Here is a 19,788-nt window from a genome sequence, read left to right as displayed (position 1 = left end):
CATATAGTGTCACTCTTTATGTTTCCAGTAATATATAATCTGCCTTAATACCAGCCAAATATAATCCAACCCACAACCAACTCCAACCCACAACAACCCACCAACCAACTCAACCAACAGAACTCTTTCTCAACTGTCATCCTCTCATTTATACCTTCAGCCACTCAAACGCTCAGCCAATCACAATACAGCATTCTCCAGCATTCTAGCCTATGTACTCCCCCCTCTCACTCACTCTACTTACCACATTTACCCTACAAAACCTGCACTTACCACATTTACAGTAATCAAAATACAGGGGCATCACAAGCACATGCTTTGCATGCCACAAGGGCCTAGGTTCAGTCCCTGGCATCTTCAGTCAAAAAGATTTTTGGGTAGTAGGACTCTGAAAGACCACTGTCCAAGGCCTGGAAGCATTGCTGTCAAAGTAGAGACTATTCAACTAGATGGATCAATGGACTCTTGACATTAGGCAGCTTCACATCATAATCAGTTAATAAGATGAATCTGAACTAAGGATGGCGTGGCCCTCTGCCCTGGAGGGTTGATTGTCACTGATGAGGCTAATGGTAATTTGGGATTATTTCACACGTATTGTAAAACTTGGGCTGCCTTTGGAGGACTGAAGCTAAGGTGGGAGAGGATTCTGTTTGTTTTTACCTGTTCTAACTCCCGTTCTTCTAAAGACAACGGGGTCAACATTGCAGGTCTATGCCTTATCCAAATGATTTGTAAATTAAATTTTGTGCTGGCAAATGGGACAGCCGAGGGAGACTCTTCAGGTGAATACACCTACCTCTCGAGTGTCAGGGCATCCACTATTGACTATATCTTAGTACCTAGAGATCTGTTTGCCTCGGTGCTTTCCTGCATTGTAGATATCCGAACTGAGAGCGACCACCTACCACTCGCACTGACATTGCTATGGGGCAGCCAAGAATTCCGTGCCCCTTTGCCCCCCACTTTAAATTTAGAACTGGCGCCAACCACGACCCGACTACGTCGGTCTCTGAAGCTAGAGAAGAACTTAAGGGAGATAATAAACTCACCTGCCTGCATTCGACTTCGTGAAAAATTATTAACAGCATCACACAGAGAATTCACAATCTCGGTCTATCAGTCCGTAGTTACTGAGATTCAAACTAGTTTGACTGCTAACTCCTGCTTAGGGGAGAATAGAGCCTCCAAACTGAACAAAAGGTGGTTTGATCATGAATGCCAGGCTCAAAAAAATTTGCTGTTGTGTAAATATAGGGAATATAGGGCTCTGAATTTGCCATAAATACCCCCCGAATATAAGAGCTTAAAACAGAATTATAAAAACCTGATTAAACGGAAAAAGATGGAGGCTCAATCTCAATACTGGCAGCACCTGATTATGGCGTCTAGGTGTAAAAACACTTCCCTTTTTGGGAGTTAGTTGCCAGAGGGTGGCCCAACTCTCAAAATATTTTAGATTTTCACATACCGGTGAATGTGTGGGAATCCCATTTTTATAAAATCTATTCTAGTGGCCAAAATACATCAAACTATCCTGAGATCCCTCTAAGAGATCTCCCAAGCTGGCCGCCAGTCACTGATAGAGAAGTGACCTTTCTAATGGCCAGCATGAGGACAGGCAAAGCTCCGGGATCTGATAACATCATGGCCGACATGTTTAAAGCCGATCCAAAATGGTGGGCCCCCATATTGGCAACACTGTTTACAAGTATCGATCAGACAGCCGTTATTCCAGAGGACTGGGGCTTGGCCATCATTGTCCCTATATTTAAGAAAGGGAATAGAGCGGACCCGGCAAATTGTAGACCTATAAGCTTATTAAGTGTAGTCAGTAAACTATATGCGAAGCACTTGCTCGAGAAACTTCAATCTTGGCTTGAACAGAATAACATTCTCGAGGATGAGCAAGCCGGCTTTAGAGCAAACCGCTCTACTACAGATCACTTTTTAGTTTTAAACCATCTTATAGATAAATATTCAAAGAACCCTGGGGGTGCTTTATTTGCGGCATTTATAGATTTCAAGTCTGCGTTAGATCTCATTCCCAGGGACAAACTGTGGGCAAAATTGGAAAGTACAAACATTGATCGGAGACTGTTAGTTCTGATACGACGGCTTTTTCAAAAAACTCAGATTCGTGTTAGATGCAACAGGGCAGGAAATTTATTTATTTTATTTATTTATTTAATTAAGCTTATATACCGCCCGACTAGCAACAGCTCTCTGGGCGGTGAACATTAAAAATACAAGAGGACCAATATCCACAGAAAACGGTGTTAAACAAGGCTGCATATTAGCCCCTACGTTATTTAATTTTTATGTGAACTCCCTAATTAGGAAATTAGCCGAAATACCATCACACCATCCTACATTATCAAACAGACCTATAACATCATTGATGTATGCAGATGATGCCGTATTAATCTCTCTCTCCCGTGTCGGGCTCAAACGTCTTCTTGTAGCCCTGGACAATTATTGTAAGAAGGAATCCCTGGTTCTCAATTATGAAAAAACCAAGGTGTTAGTTTTTACAAGAAAGCGGAGGAAACATAATTGGTGCCTTGACGGCAATGCAATAGAACAAGTATCTTCCTATAGATATTTAGGCATCACCTTGCATTCTACGGGCAAGTGGCATAATCAGATGAAAAATGCACAAATTAAAGCCCAAAGATGCGTAAAAGCCCTTCTTTCTTTTTATTATAACAAGGGAGGGCAGCATATATCATCAATCATAAAGGTATTTACGGCCAAAACTGTTTCTCAAATACTTTATGGAGCCCAGGCCGGCACGTACTCAAACTTTACCTTACTGGAAACCGTGCAAACTAAATTTCTTAGAACTATCCTGGGTGTCCCCCTGTGCCTCCCAAATAACATTTTGTGCCTGGAAGCCTAACTTCCCAAAATTGAAACCCGTATTTGGATCTTGAAGCTTAAATATTGGCTAAAGTTAGTATTTCTTCAGACTGGATTGGCTCCTCTTGTTCTTACCAATTTATTTATTTATTTAAAATATTTATACCCCACCCTTTTTCCAAGGAACTCAGGGCGGCTTACAAATAAAAACCATTATCAATTAAAAACAAGCAATATACAGTTTAAAACAATTAAAAATAGATTAAATCAGTAAAAGTTAAAAAAGACAATATTAGTTAAAAGCCCGTCTGAATAAAATAGTCTTAACCTGGGCACGAAAGGATGAAAGTGAGGCAGCCAGTCAAACCTCGCCAGGGAGGGAATTCCACAATCTAGGGGCAGCCACTGAAAAGGCCCTATTCTGTGTTTTTACAAAGCAAGCTTGTGAGAAAGATGGAATATTGAGCAGGGCCTCACCAGATGATCTCAAAGCTCGGACAGGGTCATAGAGGGAGACACGATCTAACAGATAGCCTGGACCTAAGCCGTATAGGGCGATTCTTTTCAATCTGATTGGAAGAAATCTATAGAGACAAAAATCACTTCCTTGGGTTTATCTCCATCTGTTCTGCTCTCAGTAGGATATCATCAAGCCAGCCTATTAATCACACAAAGAAATCTAGACATGGATGTTCAAACCCAGCGGGCTAATGTTAATTTCAATGTAGATTCATATGTCATACTCTATATGCTAGCTAACCATCTGAAGAGCTTAGAAAATCCCAGAACCAGAAAAGCTTTTACGTTGGCCAAATATAATATGCTACCTTCAGCCATATTAGAAGGTAGATATAAGAATATCCCATTAAACCAGAATTGTTTTGCATTCTTGGATGTAGATAAGAACTGTGCTGTGCTGGCTGGACTTCAATAACAGGCCTGGAATATTAACTCTTTTGTTGGTGGAGGAAAAAAAAAGAAATAGACTGCCTCTAGGTTTTGGAACAGTGATTAATATCAGAAATTAAAGGCTTCTCTTGAAAATGACAACTAAAAAAGCAACTAAGGCCCAGGAGCGAAGAGGTTCTACTGATCCACAGGAAGGGGCTATACCCCCAGATATGTTTCAAAAAATAATGGAAGGGATTAATGATATAAAACAGGAAATGAAAACTGAATTGACAGATATAAAAGACTATATTAAAACACAAGTGGATGAGATTAAAGGGACAATTGGGCAAATAAAGGAGGATGCAAAAAACACTAAAGAAAAGGTACAAATCTTGGAGAATAGAACAGATATATTAAATCTGGAATTAGAAAAAAACTTGGACTATATGGCTGTGACTGAAATGAGAAATAAACAACATTGTTTGAGATTCCGTGCAATTCCTGAGGAAACAGGTGAAGACATCAGAGATAAAATTGTTAATGCTCTAGTAAAATTTCTGGATTTGAATGAAGATCGGATGGAATTTGAAATAGACAAAGTGTATAGAATTAATTCCAGATATGCAACAATGAATAAAATTCCAAGAGATGTGCTTGTTCATTTTATAAAGAAGACGACCAGAGATATGGTATTACAGCAACACTTTAAAAATACCTTTAAAATTGATGGTAAGGAAATACTGGTGATGAAAGAAATTCCTATTAGACTTTTACGTAAGAGAAAAGAATATGCTTTCCTTACAGAGAAACTTAAGCAACACAAAATTCAATTTAGATGGGATGTTCCAGAAGGAGTGATCTTTACATTCAGACAACAGAAATATAGATTGAATACTGTTCAAAAAGCAAGGGACTTCTTGAGAAAAGCTTCAAAAGATATGGATGAAGATAAACTCAAAGATATGGATATAATTCCTGGGGAACAAAGTCAACAAAGATATGCAGAGGAAGGGAAGGAAGATGATGGATTAAAAGGAGCATCAGGCACATTTTAAAATACACGCTTAAAGATGGATTACAAATATCTAACTTGGAATATAAATGGAGCCAATACGGTGCAGAAGAGAAAGAAAGTGTTTCATTATTTGAAAAAATTAAAATTGGATATAATTTGTTTACAAGAAACTCATATTAAGAAGAAAGATTCCAAATATTTGATTTGTAAAAATTTGGGTGAAGAATTTATTTCGGCTGGACCAAAAAAAAAAAATGGAGTTGTTCTCTACATTAACCCACAATTGCTTCCTAAATTGGTATTATTGGATGATAGTGGTAGATTTGTGGGGGTTGAAATTACTCTACAGGGTACAAACATTTTGATAGTGGGTATTTATGCCCCCAATGAAGATAAAACAAGGTTTTACACAGGACTTATGGAAAAATTGTCAGAGTTTTCATATGACCATTGGTGTGTTATGGGTGATTGGAATGGGGTAATCTCACCAAAAATTGATAGGCTTTCTGAAAAAAATATCAAAGAGACACAGGGTAAATTACCGAAGATTTGCTTTGAACTGATGGAACATTTAGAATTGGTGGATACCTGGAGATATATAAATGATAATGCAAAGGAATTTACTTATTTTTCAGAAAGACACAAAACATTCTCGAGGATTGATATGATTTGGATGTCTAAAATTTTAGCGAAGGATACTTTTAAAATGGATATATTACCAAAAACTTTTTCGGATCATAACCCTGTGATATTAACTTTAAAAAAGAAAAATCTTGGATTTAGATGGAGACTAAATGAATCTTTATTACAGAATGACAAAGTAGTACAAGAATGTAAGAAGAAATTAAAAGAGTTTTTTGAACATAATTTACATAAAGGAACAAGTGAAAATATCGTTTGGGATACAAGTAAGGCATTTATGAGGGGATATCTTATTAAATGTAACTCTGAATTAAAAAAAAAGAAACAACAGAAAATGCAATTAATTTTGGAAGAAATAAAACAAAAAGAGGAAGAATTGAAAAAGAATCAACTAAAGTTTCTATTGTAAATCAAATTAAAATGTTACAGAAGCAAGTATCAATGCTGACAGTTAGAGAAATTGAAAGAAAACTAAATTTTGCTAAACAAAGGACTTTTGAATTTGCAAATAAACCTGGGAAATGGTTAGCATATAAATTAAGAAAAGAACGTCAAAAAAATATTATTTTAAAGATACAAGGAGGAGATGAGACGTTGACAGATAATGTAAAAATTAAAAAGATTTTTCATCAATATTATTCCATTGTACAAATGTCAGGAAATTCCATCTGAAAAAATAGAAGAGTATATATCTAAACAGAATTTGCCTAAAATTACAGACTTTCAGAGACAAGCTATTAATGGCCCTATTACGTCAAGAGAGATATCTGAAGCTATAAACAAAGTTAAATTAGGAAAGGCACCAGGACCAGATGGGTTATCTGCAATGTATTATAAATGTTTGGAGGAAGAACTCTTACTACCTTTACAGTCTACAATGAATCTTATTCTGCAAGAGGGAAAGATACCGGATAGTTGGAAAAATGCTAATATAACATTAATACCTAAAGAGGAGCAAGATTTAACTAAAACAAAAAATTATCGACCAATATCTCTATTGAATAATGACTATAAAATTTTTACAATGATCTTGGCAGAAAGATTGAAAATAATATTGCAACAATTTATTCAGGAAGATCAATCAGGGTTTTTACCTAAAAGACAATTACGTGACAACATCAGGAATGTCTTGAATGTCTTGGAATATTTAGAACAACGAAATGATAAACAAGCAGCTTTGATTTTTTTAGATGCTGAAAAAGCATTTGATAATTTGAATTGGAAATTTATGTTTCAGGTTTTGGAGCAAATGGATTTTGGAGACAATTTTATAAAATGGATTAGATCGATTTATACATCTCAGAAGGCTCAGATAATTGTTAACGGAGATTTAACGGATTCATGTGAAATACAAAAGGGTACAAGACAGGGATGTCCTTTATCTCCCCTTTTATTTATTCTGGTCTTAGAAGTGCTGCTTAGAGATATAAGGCAAGATAAAAGAATTTCGGGATTAAAGATAAAAAAAGAAGAATATAAATTGAGAGCATTTGCTGATGATTTGATAATTGTACTAGAAAATCCTTTGGAAGGAATTAATGTATTGATGGACAAATTAAAAGAATTTGGACCGTTAGCAGGATTTAAGATCAACAATCAAAAAACAAAGATGTTGGTGAAAAATTTAACTTTAAGGGAACAGAAAGAGTTAATGGACAAGACAGATTTTACAATAGAGAAATAGTTGAAATATTTAGGTATCATTATGACAAATAAAAATTCAAAGTTGTTTCATAATAATTATGAAAAAATATGGACAGAGATTAAGAAAGACTTGCTAAGATGGGATAAACTACAACTGTCATTAATGGGTAGAATATCTGTGATAAAAATGAATGTATTACCGAGAATGATGTTTTTGTTTCAAACAATACCTGTAATATCCTCTGATTTACCTTTTAAACCATGGCAAAAAGATATCTCTAAATTTGTATGGCAAGGAAAAAAACCAAGAGTTAAATTTAAACTACTACAAGATGCCAAAGAAAGAGGAGGACTGGGATTACCAAATCTGAGACTTTATTTTGCTGCCTGCTGTCTAGTCTGGATAAAGGAATGGATCTTATTGAGGAATAAAAGACTATTGGATTTGGAGGGCCATAATTTGAAGTGGGGATGGCATGGATATCTATGGTATGACAAAGTAAAAGTAAATGTAGACTTTAACAATCATTTTATAAGACGTCCTCTGTTGAAAATATGGAATAGATATAAACCAAGGTTTTATTCGAAAATACCATTATGTGTCTCAAGTCAAGAAGCGTTTTATAGAAGAGAAATGGCTGGAAAAGAGAAATGGTTAACTTATCAAGAACTATTAGAAAATGTACATGGAGAATATACAATAAAAGAGAGAGGACAACTGACAAAGGAAGGATATAGTTTTCAATGGTTTGCCTATTTACAATTGTTAGAAAGATATAAAATGGACAAGAAAATGTATGGGTTTGAAATAAGTAAATCTGATTTTGAAATAGGATTGTGTACAAATGATGAAAATATAATTGCGAAAATGTATAAACTCTTATTGAAAATGGATATGGAGGACGAACAAGTAAAAGAGTGTATGGTAAAGTGGGCAAAAAATTTTGGTTATAACATACAAATGGATCAATGGGAAAATATGTGGAAAAAAGGTTTGAAATTTACACTATGCTATAATCTTAAAGAAAATTTTTATAAAATGATGTACCGTTGGTACATGACTCCAGAAAAGTTGTCAAAAATGTATAGTAATGTTTCTAATGTTTGTTGGAAATGTAAACAACAAGAAGGATCATTTTATCATATGTGGTGGTTGTGTAAAAAGGCAAAATCATTTTGGGCACAGATAGGTAGGAAGATGCAAAAAATTCTAAAGATAAATATTCAGTCAAAACCAGAATTTTTTTTATTGGGTTTTATGGATAAACAAATAGAAAAGAAATATGGAAGAATAATATTATATATGATTACGGCAGCAAGATTATTATATGCACAAAAGTGGAAAATGGAATCAACACCAACAATGGAAGAATGGCTATTGAAATTAATGGATTTAGTAGAAATGGACAAATTGACATGTTTACTTAGAGAAAAATCGACAGATACATTTCTTAAGGAATGGAAGCCTCTCTTAGACTTTTTGTTGAAAGATCAAAATAAAATGATGATACTGGGATTTGACGATTAATTAAGATAGCCTATGGAGAAAAGGGATTCTGTATGTATACATTAAGGGACAGGTTTGATGTATATTATATACTTATAGCTGATCTGCGACAAATCGGAAGTCAACTATTTTATTTTCATTTTTTGTTTTTGTATTGTTATGTTTTTTTGACTTTGTTTTGTTTGTTTTTGGAAAAATTTGAATAAAAATTATTAAAAAAAAAAAAGAATATCCCATTATTGGAACGCATGTGCCCTTGTGGTACTGGAGCCTTAGAAAATGTTGGCCACGTTTTATTGGAATGCGAATTTTATAATGAGATGAGACAGCGTCTTATCTTTCCCCTTATTCAGAAATTCCCCGGTCGGGATCCTGTGTTTTTAACAAAATACCTTTTAGCAGATGTGGATCCCAGGGTTACGCTTGCGACTGCGAGATTTTGTGTTGCAGCTATAAAACAGCTTGCCTGGGTGCTTGCACAAGGTCCTTTCTAAGTATATTTTTAACTTTCATATCAAATAATACTGTATTTCTTTTAAATTAGAGTCAGTGCACTGTTTTGTATTACACTGTACTCTATGATATTGCTCTGCTGGTCTCGGACCGTTACAATAAATACTTACTTACTACCTGTTCTAACTAGATTTAAAAGGATATTGTCTGTTCCTTTCTTAGTTATTCTTGCTTGGCCCTTCAGGATACAGAAAGCAATAAATTAAAATGAACAGAAGTCAGCAATGATCTGTAGTTGAGCCATCTGATTTACTGTCATGCTTGAGTGCTTTGAATAAATTGCTTTGACTAATATATGCATTTGCAAAAGTAAATAACACATAGGTTGTAACAGCAAGCTTCCACTAATATTTTACACAGTGCTTGATGGCATTAAATATTAAATTCTTAGAACTAATCTGAGTGGATTTAATAGGTTTTGTTAAACTAATGAATGAAGAATTACAGCTTGATTAAGAGAAGCACAGCACTAAATCCTTTGAAAGCTGTAGCTAATGAGCAATGGGACCTGATTAGCACATAATAGGTTTGAAATCTTGCATCAGTGCTTTTCTTTGGGGTGAAGATGGGCTCTGGCAGGACTCAGAGAAAACTGTTATAGTTTGCTTTTCTGCCTTCTATTTTGAATTTGACTGTGGTAGATGAGGGGATTAACTTCAGTGAGCTTTGCAATAAAACATTACAAGTAAATGCAGAGGCATAAGCTGAGTGCAGTAGAGTTTGTAGAGTACATTTCTTAATCATAACCTGTAGGATTCACAGCAGTGCCACAGTTACTTCTGGGCATCCTTATGCCACAGACACTTTAACCAGATTATAAATATGCACTGAAAGTGTTCAACTTCCTTTCTTTTTTTAATATATTTTTATTGCAAAATTTTCATTTGAATAACACAACATACAGAAAAAATGACGTTTAACTTCCTTTCTTCTTCTTCTTGACATAGTTGTGTGTGCAGACAAAATTAACTTGGCTGTACAACAAATTATTGCTTGATCTAAGTTGAACTGACTACGCAGTCCTGTAGCTGTCTATGCAGAAATAAGTCCCAGTGAGTTCAGTGAGGCTTACGAATCCTATGCACATTTACTAGGAAGCAAGTCCCACTGTGTTCAGTGGGGCCTAATACCAGGAATGTGTGTAGGATTGCAGCCTGATACTGCCATTTCTTATTTCTCAAAAACAAGTATCAATAATCGAAATGTCCTGAATTCTGATTATACATTCCAGTAGTTCTTTGACTTCTTGGACTTGCATTTCATGGCAGGCAGAGATCCTAAGCATAATATATAGGGCTGGACGTATTTTAGTTGCTTAATTGTAAGACTTTGAGTTGATTGATCAGTGGGTTAAATTTACATTTAGGTAAAAGAAATAATTTTCTGAAGCAAGAAGCATAATTTCTTTGTTTTTAGTTGATGCATGCATGTGTTATGGAAGGAGCATTCCCTCCAACATAAGAGAAAACTGGGAATATCTCTTAAGATGGTACTTGCCATCTGCAGTGTGCTGGCTGGGAGTTGTAGTGCAAAACATCTGCAGGGTGCCAGGTTGGCAAAGGTAGCAGGGTTAGTGTGAATTTATTGTTTATGTTAATGCATACGTATGAGTGTAGATCTGTGGATTTTTTAGAGTGCTAATGGCATAGATTTAATCACCACATGGACACTAACTACCAGATGAACTCTTGAACAAGAACTTTTTAATTTCAGTATGAGAGTGGCCAGCAAGATATAAGGCTTATTTTTTCCACAGCTATCAAGTTCTAAGGTACAGAATGGCTTCACAGAATTTTGGTAGCTGTTTTGAGTTATCCTTTCAAGTTGGATCCAACGGTGCTTTGAGCAAGTGGAGAGGCACTTTGATTTGTGCAAAGTGACATCTCAAATTCTGCCAGTTCCCCTTTCCCTCTACCGCCCCTTGTACCCCGTGCCATCCCACTTCAGAAAGTCCCCTGATGCTCAGGAAGAGGTTAGGGGGCAAGAAGTGGGCAGGAAAGCCATGCTGTGGGAGAGAACCTTCACTGGATCCCTGCCCCAAGAAATTTGCAATGAGTTTTAAGAAAATAAGCCAGTAGATGGAATGTCACGCATTCATAATTTTAGCATAAAAGAATGTTAACAGTGACACTAAGAATGAGATACAATAAATGAATCATCATAACACATTGGGTGGTATTCAACTAAATAAAAGTGACAGCACAAGGATTAGCACTAGTGCAGTAAGACTCCCCTCCCTACACCGTTCCTAAATCTCCTCTGAGGGGTTGGAGGAAACCCCTAGAACAGATTTAGGGGCTGTATGGGGGCAGGAGAGGGGGATAACATTCCATCACACAAGGAGATATCCCTGCATTGGTGGAACATGTGCCTTAGCACTCTGTAAAATACCACCCTTGTATTGGTTATTTAATTTGTTCATCTAGCAATTGTCCTTATTCCTTGTTTGTGCTCTTGTAATAAAGATTGTGTCCATGTCTACCTATATCTTTTTATTTACTGCAAAAGTAAAGTTCTTGATTGTCCTGGTAGATTTGGATGGGATGGGAGTCTAAACAGATAAATGAATGTACTTCTTACATGGTTCTGTTTTATTTTTTTGTTATAACATGGTAAGCTGTGTTTTGTTTTGAAATGAACGTGTGTTTCTTTATGTTTCTAGCCCAGCAGACCTGGTTATCCCAGTCCAAGATCTAGTGAAGGATTTTATCCCAGTCCACAGCATATGGTGCAGCCCAATCATTACCAGGTATGAAGTACTTCTTAACCGCTCTTATGTCATTGTTTTAATAACTCATCTTCTTCAGTGGTTGCAAGAGGAAGGAAGATACAGTTCATAATAGTTAGGGGATGGGTCACACATTCCTTGTGGACCATAAGGAGCCCTGACACATTTTTGTAAAACTTTCTGTACAACACAGCTTTCGCTAGTACTGTTACTCCCTGTCAACAGTTTTGCCAACTGTATGCTAGACACTGAACAGAAGTGACAAAGTCCCTGGTCAGAGGGGTAAAAATTACACAGTTGAAGAAGACTTTTAAATATTTGCTTATTTTGCATAATTTATTCTGCTTCTGCTAACTATGCTGATCCATAGCTTCTGCAATTGCCAGGCACTGCCCAAACACTCTCAAGTACCTTCTTCATAACCTTGAAACCACTTTTTAAAAATGTAAGGTGAGTTGCTCAGGATGGTAAATTCTGAGCTCAGTACAAACTTTTGTTGTTGAACTACGTGAACATGGAATCGCAGAATGTAAACAACCCTGCAGTTGGCTAGCTAAAGGAATAGTGCATTCTTGTATGATTGCCAAACACAAATTCCCTCGCCCATTAAACTAAAAAAGAAAAGAAAAAAAAGAATTGACGGCAGTAAAGTATGCACTTGGTTTTATTATAAACTTATGATGCTGCCTTCTCTTGATTTGTCTAGCTCAGGTATTGTCTACACTGACAGACAGCAGCTCTTCAAGGTTTCAGCCAGGTATTTTCCCCAGTCTTGCCTACTGGGACCTTCTGCATGCAAAGTATGCTCTTTGCCACTGAGTTGTAGAGTATCACCATTAAAGGAGCAATTACATGGAATGGCTCCAAGAGAGCAGAGATGTTGCCAGGTTGTAATGGAATTAACCTATGAATACAAACACTTTGCGGGTAGGGGGGGAGAGTCTAGACAAATATGCTAGATGGAAGCAATTTATTAGAATACTATTTCTAATGCTAAAGATCCTGATTCCCCACCCCTTTGTTTTATGAATGTGCTTATTGATTTTTTTGTATATTGTTTGCTTATATATTTATAATGCGTTCTTTCCTTGTGCAGAAAAATAGTAATATCTATATATCTGTGAATGTGCAATTACTCGTTCTCAGTGTATGATTCTCACTATCTTTTAAAAAGTGAATGAGTAAGTGAAGTTGACATAGTGGAGAACTGAGAAGTGCCTGTGAGGTGCATACAGAGCAAGGTTTCAGTGCTAGGCAGGAAGAACTTCGCTGAAAATGGTTTTGCGGAGTAACTCGAAAGAAGGGGTTCTTCAGTTGATAAGAAGATGAGGTTCACATGTAGGAAGAAACAGCAACATTGAGGAATATGAGAAGACAGCAAATGATGCCGATGGCTGATGAGTTTGTGTAAAGGCAGTGGAAGCAATTGTACTGGAAGATGAGAGAAAGAGGTGTGGGGAATATATACTTGGGACAAAGATGAAAAAAACCTAGGTCTGTCAGGTTGTGCATGTAGGGGCCCCCATGAATCTCACTGTAAGAAATGCACATGCAGATTGACTTACTCATTTGAAGTTACAGTGGATGGAAAGGCATTCCAGATGATAGAGCTCCTATTCCTGCAACAGGATGAGAGTGAAAGCCTATGACAGGGGTCCCAACCTGTCTGCTGTGGGTGCCATGGAACCCATGAAGGCTTTCAGTGGTGCCCCCAGCAGATAGTCCAGAATCTAAGTTTTCTTTAAAAACAAACAAAAACAAAACCTAACTCTCTAGCCCACCTAGAAAGAAAGTTACAGGGCAAAATGTCCCTCTAAATGATTTCTGTGAAATGAGACAGCTTGGCTGCTCCTGCCTATCAATGTTAGTAGCCTAATGAGTGAAGTCAGATCTGTGACTGATAAATAAATTGTTTGGACACCAGGCAACAGGAAAGAGCTGCTGTTTTGCCTTGCCTTTTACTGCACTTTTACTGCTTCTGTCTTTTTTCCCTAGTCCTTGGAATCTCTGTAGTTTGCCCTTCTTTTTTCCATAGCAATCAGGATTTATCTTTCCTGTGCTTAGATCAGGTAGTGCCTAGATATTGTTTTCTGCAAATACTGCTATACAATAAGTGGGTGAACGTTAAAGAATCTCCCCCCCCCCGAAAGGCAAATGTAAAAATTTTGCAAAGAGGCTTAAGCATGTCTCCCACTTTGCAGGAGCTAAAGACCAGGGACTGATTAAGAATTCTCTGTAGAGTTAACTTATAGTACAATGGTATACATGTCTATTCAGAAGTAAGTCTCTTTGTGTTTAATAGGGTTTACTTCCAGGTAGGTGGATAGAGGATAGCAACCTAGGCTTAGGTTTAGGGTTGGCATTGAGTGAAAACAGGATTCTTGGGCCTTTAACAGCTGTATGGCAGGTAGGAATTCAACAGGTCAAGCCTTTTCTAGTATTATGGAAAAGCTTCACCATGTTGTGTTATGCCCCCGTGGCAGCCATTTTGCCCTTTGGTCCAGAAAGGTTGCTGATCCTGGCCTTTGAGCTTGACTGGGATGCAGAAGCTAACAGGGAGAGATAGTTCAGAAGACATTTATGAGGCGGATTACTTGAGCATAGTGATATGCCCATAGAAATGTAAAAACTTTTGAGGGGAGTTTGGTTTAGCAGAGGCTAAGAGGGAAAAGGTAATGCGATCAAGATGAGATGATGGTAGTTTAGGGGAGAGGCAGCCAGAGCATGGGAGAGGATTTTGTCAAACGTGGAACAGAAATGGTGGATGTTGATAATGCTGCAAAGGAAGACTTGGCAGGCAAGGCCTGAAGATGGCTTGGATGTTGGTAGATAGGGACCTAGCCAAAGTTCTCAGAAAAGTGGGAATCTGAGGATGAAGGAAGTAGCTTTGTCTCACTTTACAGAGGAGTAGAAATTACGTAGATATGAGTGGAAAGAGTATGAACTCCATCTTTGCCATTTTAAATGTTGACATATTTGCAAGACCACCAGGATGAAATGTGGATAAGACTGAGGCATAGGATTAAACAGAATGTGAGAGGCCACAACTGAAAAAATAGATGTAGACACTATCGTTGCTCTGTTGTCTTAAAGGTGTAATAGAAATCGTCCTCATTTGTTCAGGGTTTGTGGAAAACTGTAAGCTGCAAATGTCACACAGACATGAAAGTAAATTAAATGTTCTGATAAAACACTGTTCCAACTTCCCAGTAGTCTCTTTGAAGCCTTTCAGATTTCCTTAGAGAAGCCAACATTTATTTATTTGGCTTTGTTTTAACTTAGGTCATGTACCTCCCAGGACTTTTGACAAGAATTATTGCAAGGACTCATAGATGCATGCAAAACAGTGCCTGCACTGCTATGCATTTTAAAGTCAGTCTCATTTTAAAGCAGCTTCAGAGCTCAATGGAGAAACTGTTGTAACATCCTCCAGCTTTTTCTGCTAATTAATTACCTTCTGTCACCACAGATGTAAAAGCTTGCAAGAAGTACTGGGACTCTGCATTTACCAAAATGTATAGGGATATGCAAGCATAATAATAATCCGTGTGAGCGAGCACTGTGTCAAGTGTTCTGGTATGTGCTTACTCAGTAAGGCCATTTCAACTTCCTTCTTTCAGAAATCAACTGTCAGTATAGTGGTAAATATTAGATGCATATGAAAACAGTGTCTTAGGATATGTCTTACTGAGACTTTATCCTTTTCTCTCGCTTGGATTTTTATTTGTGCCCCTTGCTTGATTTATGAGAATGATCTCGTAAAAAATGTAAACTTTTATAGCAAGTTCAGACATTTCTCATCTCTTTTTTGGGTAGGTCTCTGGGTACAACAGTTCCCATGGGATTCCGGCTGTGGCGGGTAGCATTTATCCCAGCCAGGCTTCCCTCTTGGATCAAACAGATTCCTGGAATCACCGGCCTCAAGAAATATCTATGTGGCAACCCAACATGGAGGTAACTTCTACCCAGATAATTAGCAAACTGTGGACAACTGAGAAAATTCTCTTGCTTCATAGCTAATGTGTGTGTTTGCTGCTGCTGCTTTCTTCTTTCTCCTCCTTTCTCCTTTCTCTTTTCTTCTTCCTTCTTCATTATTGTTGTTGTTGTTGTTGTTATTCCCTTCCTTCAGTAAGGCATCCATATGCTTATTTAACCTCCTTTGCCCTTCTTCTGATGTTATACCCTGATCCTGTTTTGAGAAACTAGCAGCTCTCAAGATGCTTCTGTACAGCATTGCTTTTCTGAGAGAGCTGGTTTAATTGTCCCAGAGAATCCATAGAGCAGTGTGGAGTTGTTCCACTGCTGCAGTAGAGAAGTCAGATCCAGGTGACAGGGATACCAAGTGTAGGTCATGCAGCTGCCATCTGCTGGAAGAAAAGGTAGCCTAGTGTTCTTCTTCAGTGAGTTACAAAGTATTTTGCAGTTTGCCTGCCTGCTTTCCTTCCTTCTGAAGACAGGCTTGTGGCTTACGTTTTCCAAGGACCTGCTCCTCTGACAGCGCTTACGTTGTCATTGCTTAATGCACTATCCTGAAAGAGACTGAACCTTCAGGTTAAAAAACATTCTTGTTCCTCTTGGATGCTGATTAATAGGGCACATCGGGGCCTCGTTCCCCATGAGAAGACAACTTGTGGGCAAGCACCCAAGTCTGCTTACCTACAAGAAAGACTACTCATGAGTAAGCATCCTCAGCCTGCCACTTTGTACGGCAAACGTGGAGGCATAATATTTTAATCTTTATTTTTATTGTTGGAAACAGCTTTGGGAATGTTGGTGAAAAGCAGCCTAAAAATCTTAGAAATAAGAACACTCATTTTACTAGAGTATGAGTGGGTGGGTGGTAGTGCTAGTGACAAGTGTTGGGAGAGGGCTCTCTTTGGACAATGACAGCACCTGCTGAAAGCAGTCACTGCTACAGTTGTCTGGAGGCTTCTGATGGTGAAAGAGGGTTTTTAGGCTTTCTGTGTGCAATGTTTAAAAATGCATTGCTTTAATTTTCTCTTCCTGTTTTTTCATATATTTGTTGATAACTTTTTTCAATTGCCTCTTCAACCAAAGAGATACTCTATAATACAATGTTCTTCAATCTCGGGTCCCCAGAAGTTGTTAGACTACAACTCCCATCATCCCCCAACCAGCTTGTTCAATGGCCAGGGATGATGGGAGTTGGATCCCCAGATGTGATTGGACTACAAGGTTGAAGACAGTGTGGTATAATGGATAGAAAAAAACTTTTCTACTGTACAACAATCCTGCTAGTTTCTCATTTATCCTCGCAGTGACCAGTGAATTAGGTTAGACTGCAAGCTGGTTTCATAGCTGGATTGGGATTTGAACCTAGAACACTCTCATGTCTAAACCTAACCAAGTGTGGTGTTGGTTTAACAAGCTTATTGCTAACTGATTTTTATCTAGCCTGAGAAACCACTGCCCTCATGAAGAAATACCTCTGCGATGGTAATTTTTAGGGCTTCTTTTTCTCCCCCTTCCCTCCCTCTGGTAGGATTCTGGCAGTTTAGATTTGCGAGGAATGGGGCAAGTTCTGCCAGCACATCTAATGGAGGAGAGATTGATACGACAACAACAAGAAATGGAGGAAGACCAGCGATGGTTGGAAAAAGAAGAGAGATTCCTGGTAATACATTCCACTGCGCTGTTTTTCTCTTACTAATTAATGCAGAGCTCCCTAAGACACATTTGGTGCAGACTTGAGGCCAATCCAGACACTCGTCAGATGCACCATTTGCAAAAAATACATGACTCTTGTTTCTGATTTTTCTTTTCTCATAATAATTGCAAAATAGGGAGCTGGAGATCACACTTGTTGGGCGAGACCCAGTTAACATCCGGTGCTTGCAAATATTCCAGCCAATGTGATCTGTAAGTCTTCACTTCAAGTGTCACATCAGAAGCATAATGTCTACACTGGGATTAGCCAATGTTATGCCATTCAGATGGATTATAGGAGTTGTAGTTCAGCAACAACTGGAGGGCACCACATCAGCTATTCTTGGTTTATACCTTTGTGTGTCTGTAGAGGAGCTAAGGATGCAGATAATCCCTTTAAGCCCTTATGTGTTACCCACCTTGGGCCCTTCTCAAGAAGAAAGGCAGGACATACTTTAAAAAAAAAATTGTACTTGCACCCAGGCTTCTAACTTTCTAATACCACTTTCCTAACACTTCATCAGAAATTCCCATTTTGAACTTTTCTGGGTCTCATAAACAGCTTGCCTGATATTTTGTGGGCCTGCTATTTGGAGATGGAAAAAACGCACTCAGAATCCTGTGGTGCAAAATTTCCTAGACAACCCTTTGGATCACGACCATAAACTTTAAAATGTAGTGGCAGTATTTACAGGTTCCCTCCTCAGATGAATGAACACAGCTTGTGTGGGGATTAGTCATTATCTTTGGAGAGCCAGGAGGCAGTCCCCAAATCTTGTTTCTGGAGGAGGGACTCCCTCTAACCCCCCAGCTGACTTTCTGCTTTTGTCAAGAATCCAGTGTGTGTGTGCGCACATGCTCTCTCTCTCTCTCTCTCTCTCTCTCTCTCTCTCTCTCTCTCTCTCTCTCTCTCTCTCTCTCTCTCTCTCTCTTGCGCACACACACACACACACACAGAGAGAGAGAGAGAGAGAGAGAGAGAGACCTTGGAATTAAGAGCAGCAGCAGTAGTAAGTAGTAGTGAGAAGGGGGGAAAGAGAGAACAAGGAGATCACTCTGTAACTGACTGTGAACAATCAATTGAAATTGAAATATCCCACTACCTTCGGACCAGCCTCTGTGAAAGCAGAGCAGAGAGAAAAAAACATTTCCCAGGTCATTTTCCATGCTGGCACACAGGCTAAATGACCATGAGGGGTTATTCCTTCAAGGTATTTTTCCTCCAGACAAGTTGGCGGGCACCATGTGCATACACATTGTGGGCTATTGCCACACAGGCAGTGCCCCTGTTGGCCAAAAGGGCATCTCACCCCTGCTGTACAATCTGCCACAGTAGATCACCCCACTTCTCTAGGAAGGGGAAGAGATCATGCAGACCATGCCAGTGAAAAAATGTCCACTCAGCCCACTGTGACTCCCTTGGAGGCTGGGAGAGAAGATCCATAGTTACTCTGTGTCTGCTTCTCTCACAGTTCACAGATAGCAAGAAGAATTCAAACGCTTTAAATCCACTAGGTAGTCGAGGAGGAGAGCTTGTAAAGTGTATTAAAGTTACACGGCCTCATTTAGGCAGTTCCTGTGGTCCTTACAGAAAGTAGGAATCAGAGCTTGGAAAAGTTACTTTTTTGAACTACAACTCCCATCAGCCCAATTCAGTGCCCATGCTGGCTGGGGCTGATGGGAGTTGTAGTTCAAAAAAAGTAACTTTTCCAAGCTCTGGTAGGAATCTTAGGGACAGAGACAGGTCTCCCTCATACTTCTCTAGGGACAGGCGCAGGATCTGTTAGAGCTCTTGCTGTCCCTCACCAGAGATACATAAGCAACACTGGAGATCTGGGGGTTGCTACTCTAGATCCTAATTGGAAATCTGACCTTGCTTCAGTTCTTACCGCACATCTCCATCCAGGAGGCAGGTGAGAAACAACTTCCTTCTTCAAGCAGAGTTAATTTTCTCTGAGCAGAGAATCAGAACTGCCTTTCCCAATGCTTCTACCTCAAGTCTTTTTGGGGGAAAGAAATCCAAATACACAGGTCTTCCCTTCCCCTCTCCGATGTTTCATAACGTTTTTGATAGGGAAGATGGCAGTTCATCAAAGTGGAAAAGGCCTTCCCAACTTTCCCCCATGACAGTTTTCCTTCGCTCCAGTAAAGAGACCTTATACCTGTATGACTGAGATAAGGCTCATCTCAAGACTGTGTCTGAGCCAGCTGAACCTCAGCCTTCCCTGTAGCTGCTACTTCTGCCCTGGTTAGCTGCAGTGACATCATCTGTGAGGAATGGGCCAAGCTTTCCAAGCCTGAGTCACACCATCCCTTCTG

General features: G+C 38.5%; 1 protein-coding gene across 13 annotated transcripts in view; it reads left to right on the top strand.

Moving 5' to 3' along the window:
* The window catches only part of PTK2 (protein tyrosine kinase 2), a 356,254-nt gene that overhangs the window by 304,738 nt on the left and 31,728 nt on the right, over positions 1-19,788 (top strand). For all 13 annotated transcript variants that reach the window (XM_061607042.1, XM_061607039.1, XM_061607035.1 and 10 more), the window contains 3 exons: positions 11,737-11,823; positions 15,619-15,756; positions 17,306-17,437. In XM_061607042.1, coding sequence (XP_061463026.1) covers positions 11,737-11,823; positions 15,619-15,756; positions 17,306-17,437 — 357 coding nt within the window. The remainder of the gene's footprint in view (positions 1-11,736; positions 11,824-15,618; positions 15,757-17,305; positions 17,438-19,788) is intronic.

This window comes from Rhineura floridana, chromosome 1, assembly GCF_030035675.1.
Source record: "Rhineura floridana isolate rRhiFlo1 chromosome 1, rRhiFlo1.hap2, whole genome shotgun sequence".
Taxonomy (NCBI): Eukaryota; Metazoa; Chordata; class Lepidosauria; order Squamata; family Rhineuridae; genus Rhineura; species Rhineura floridana.
This window is presented reverse-complemented; position numbering and strand designations above follow the sequence as displayed.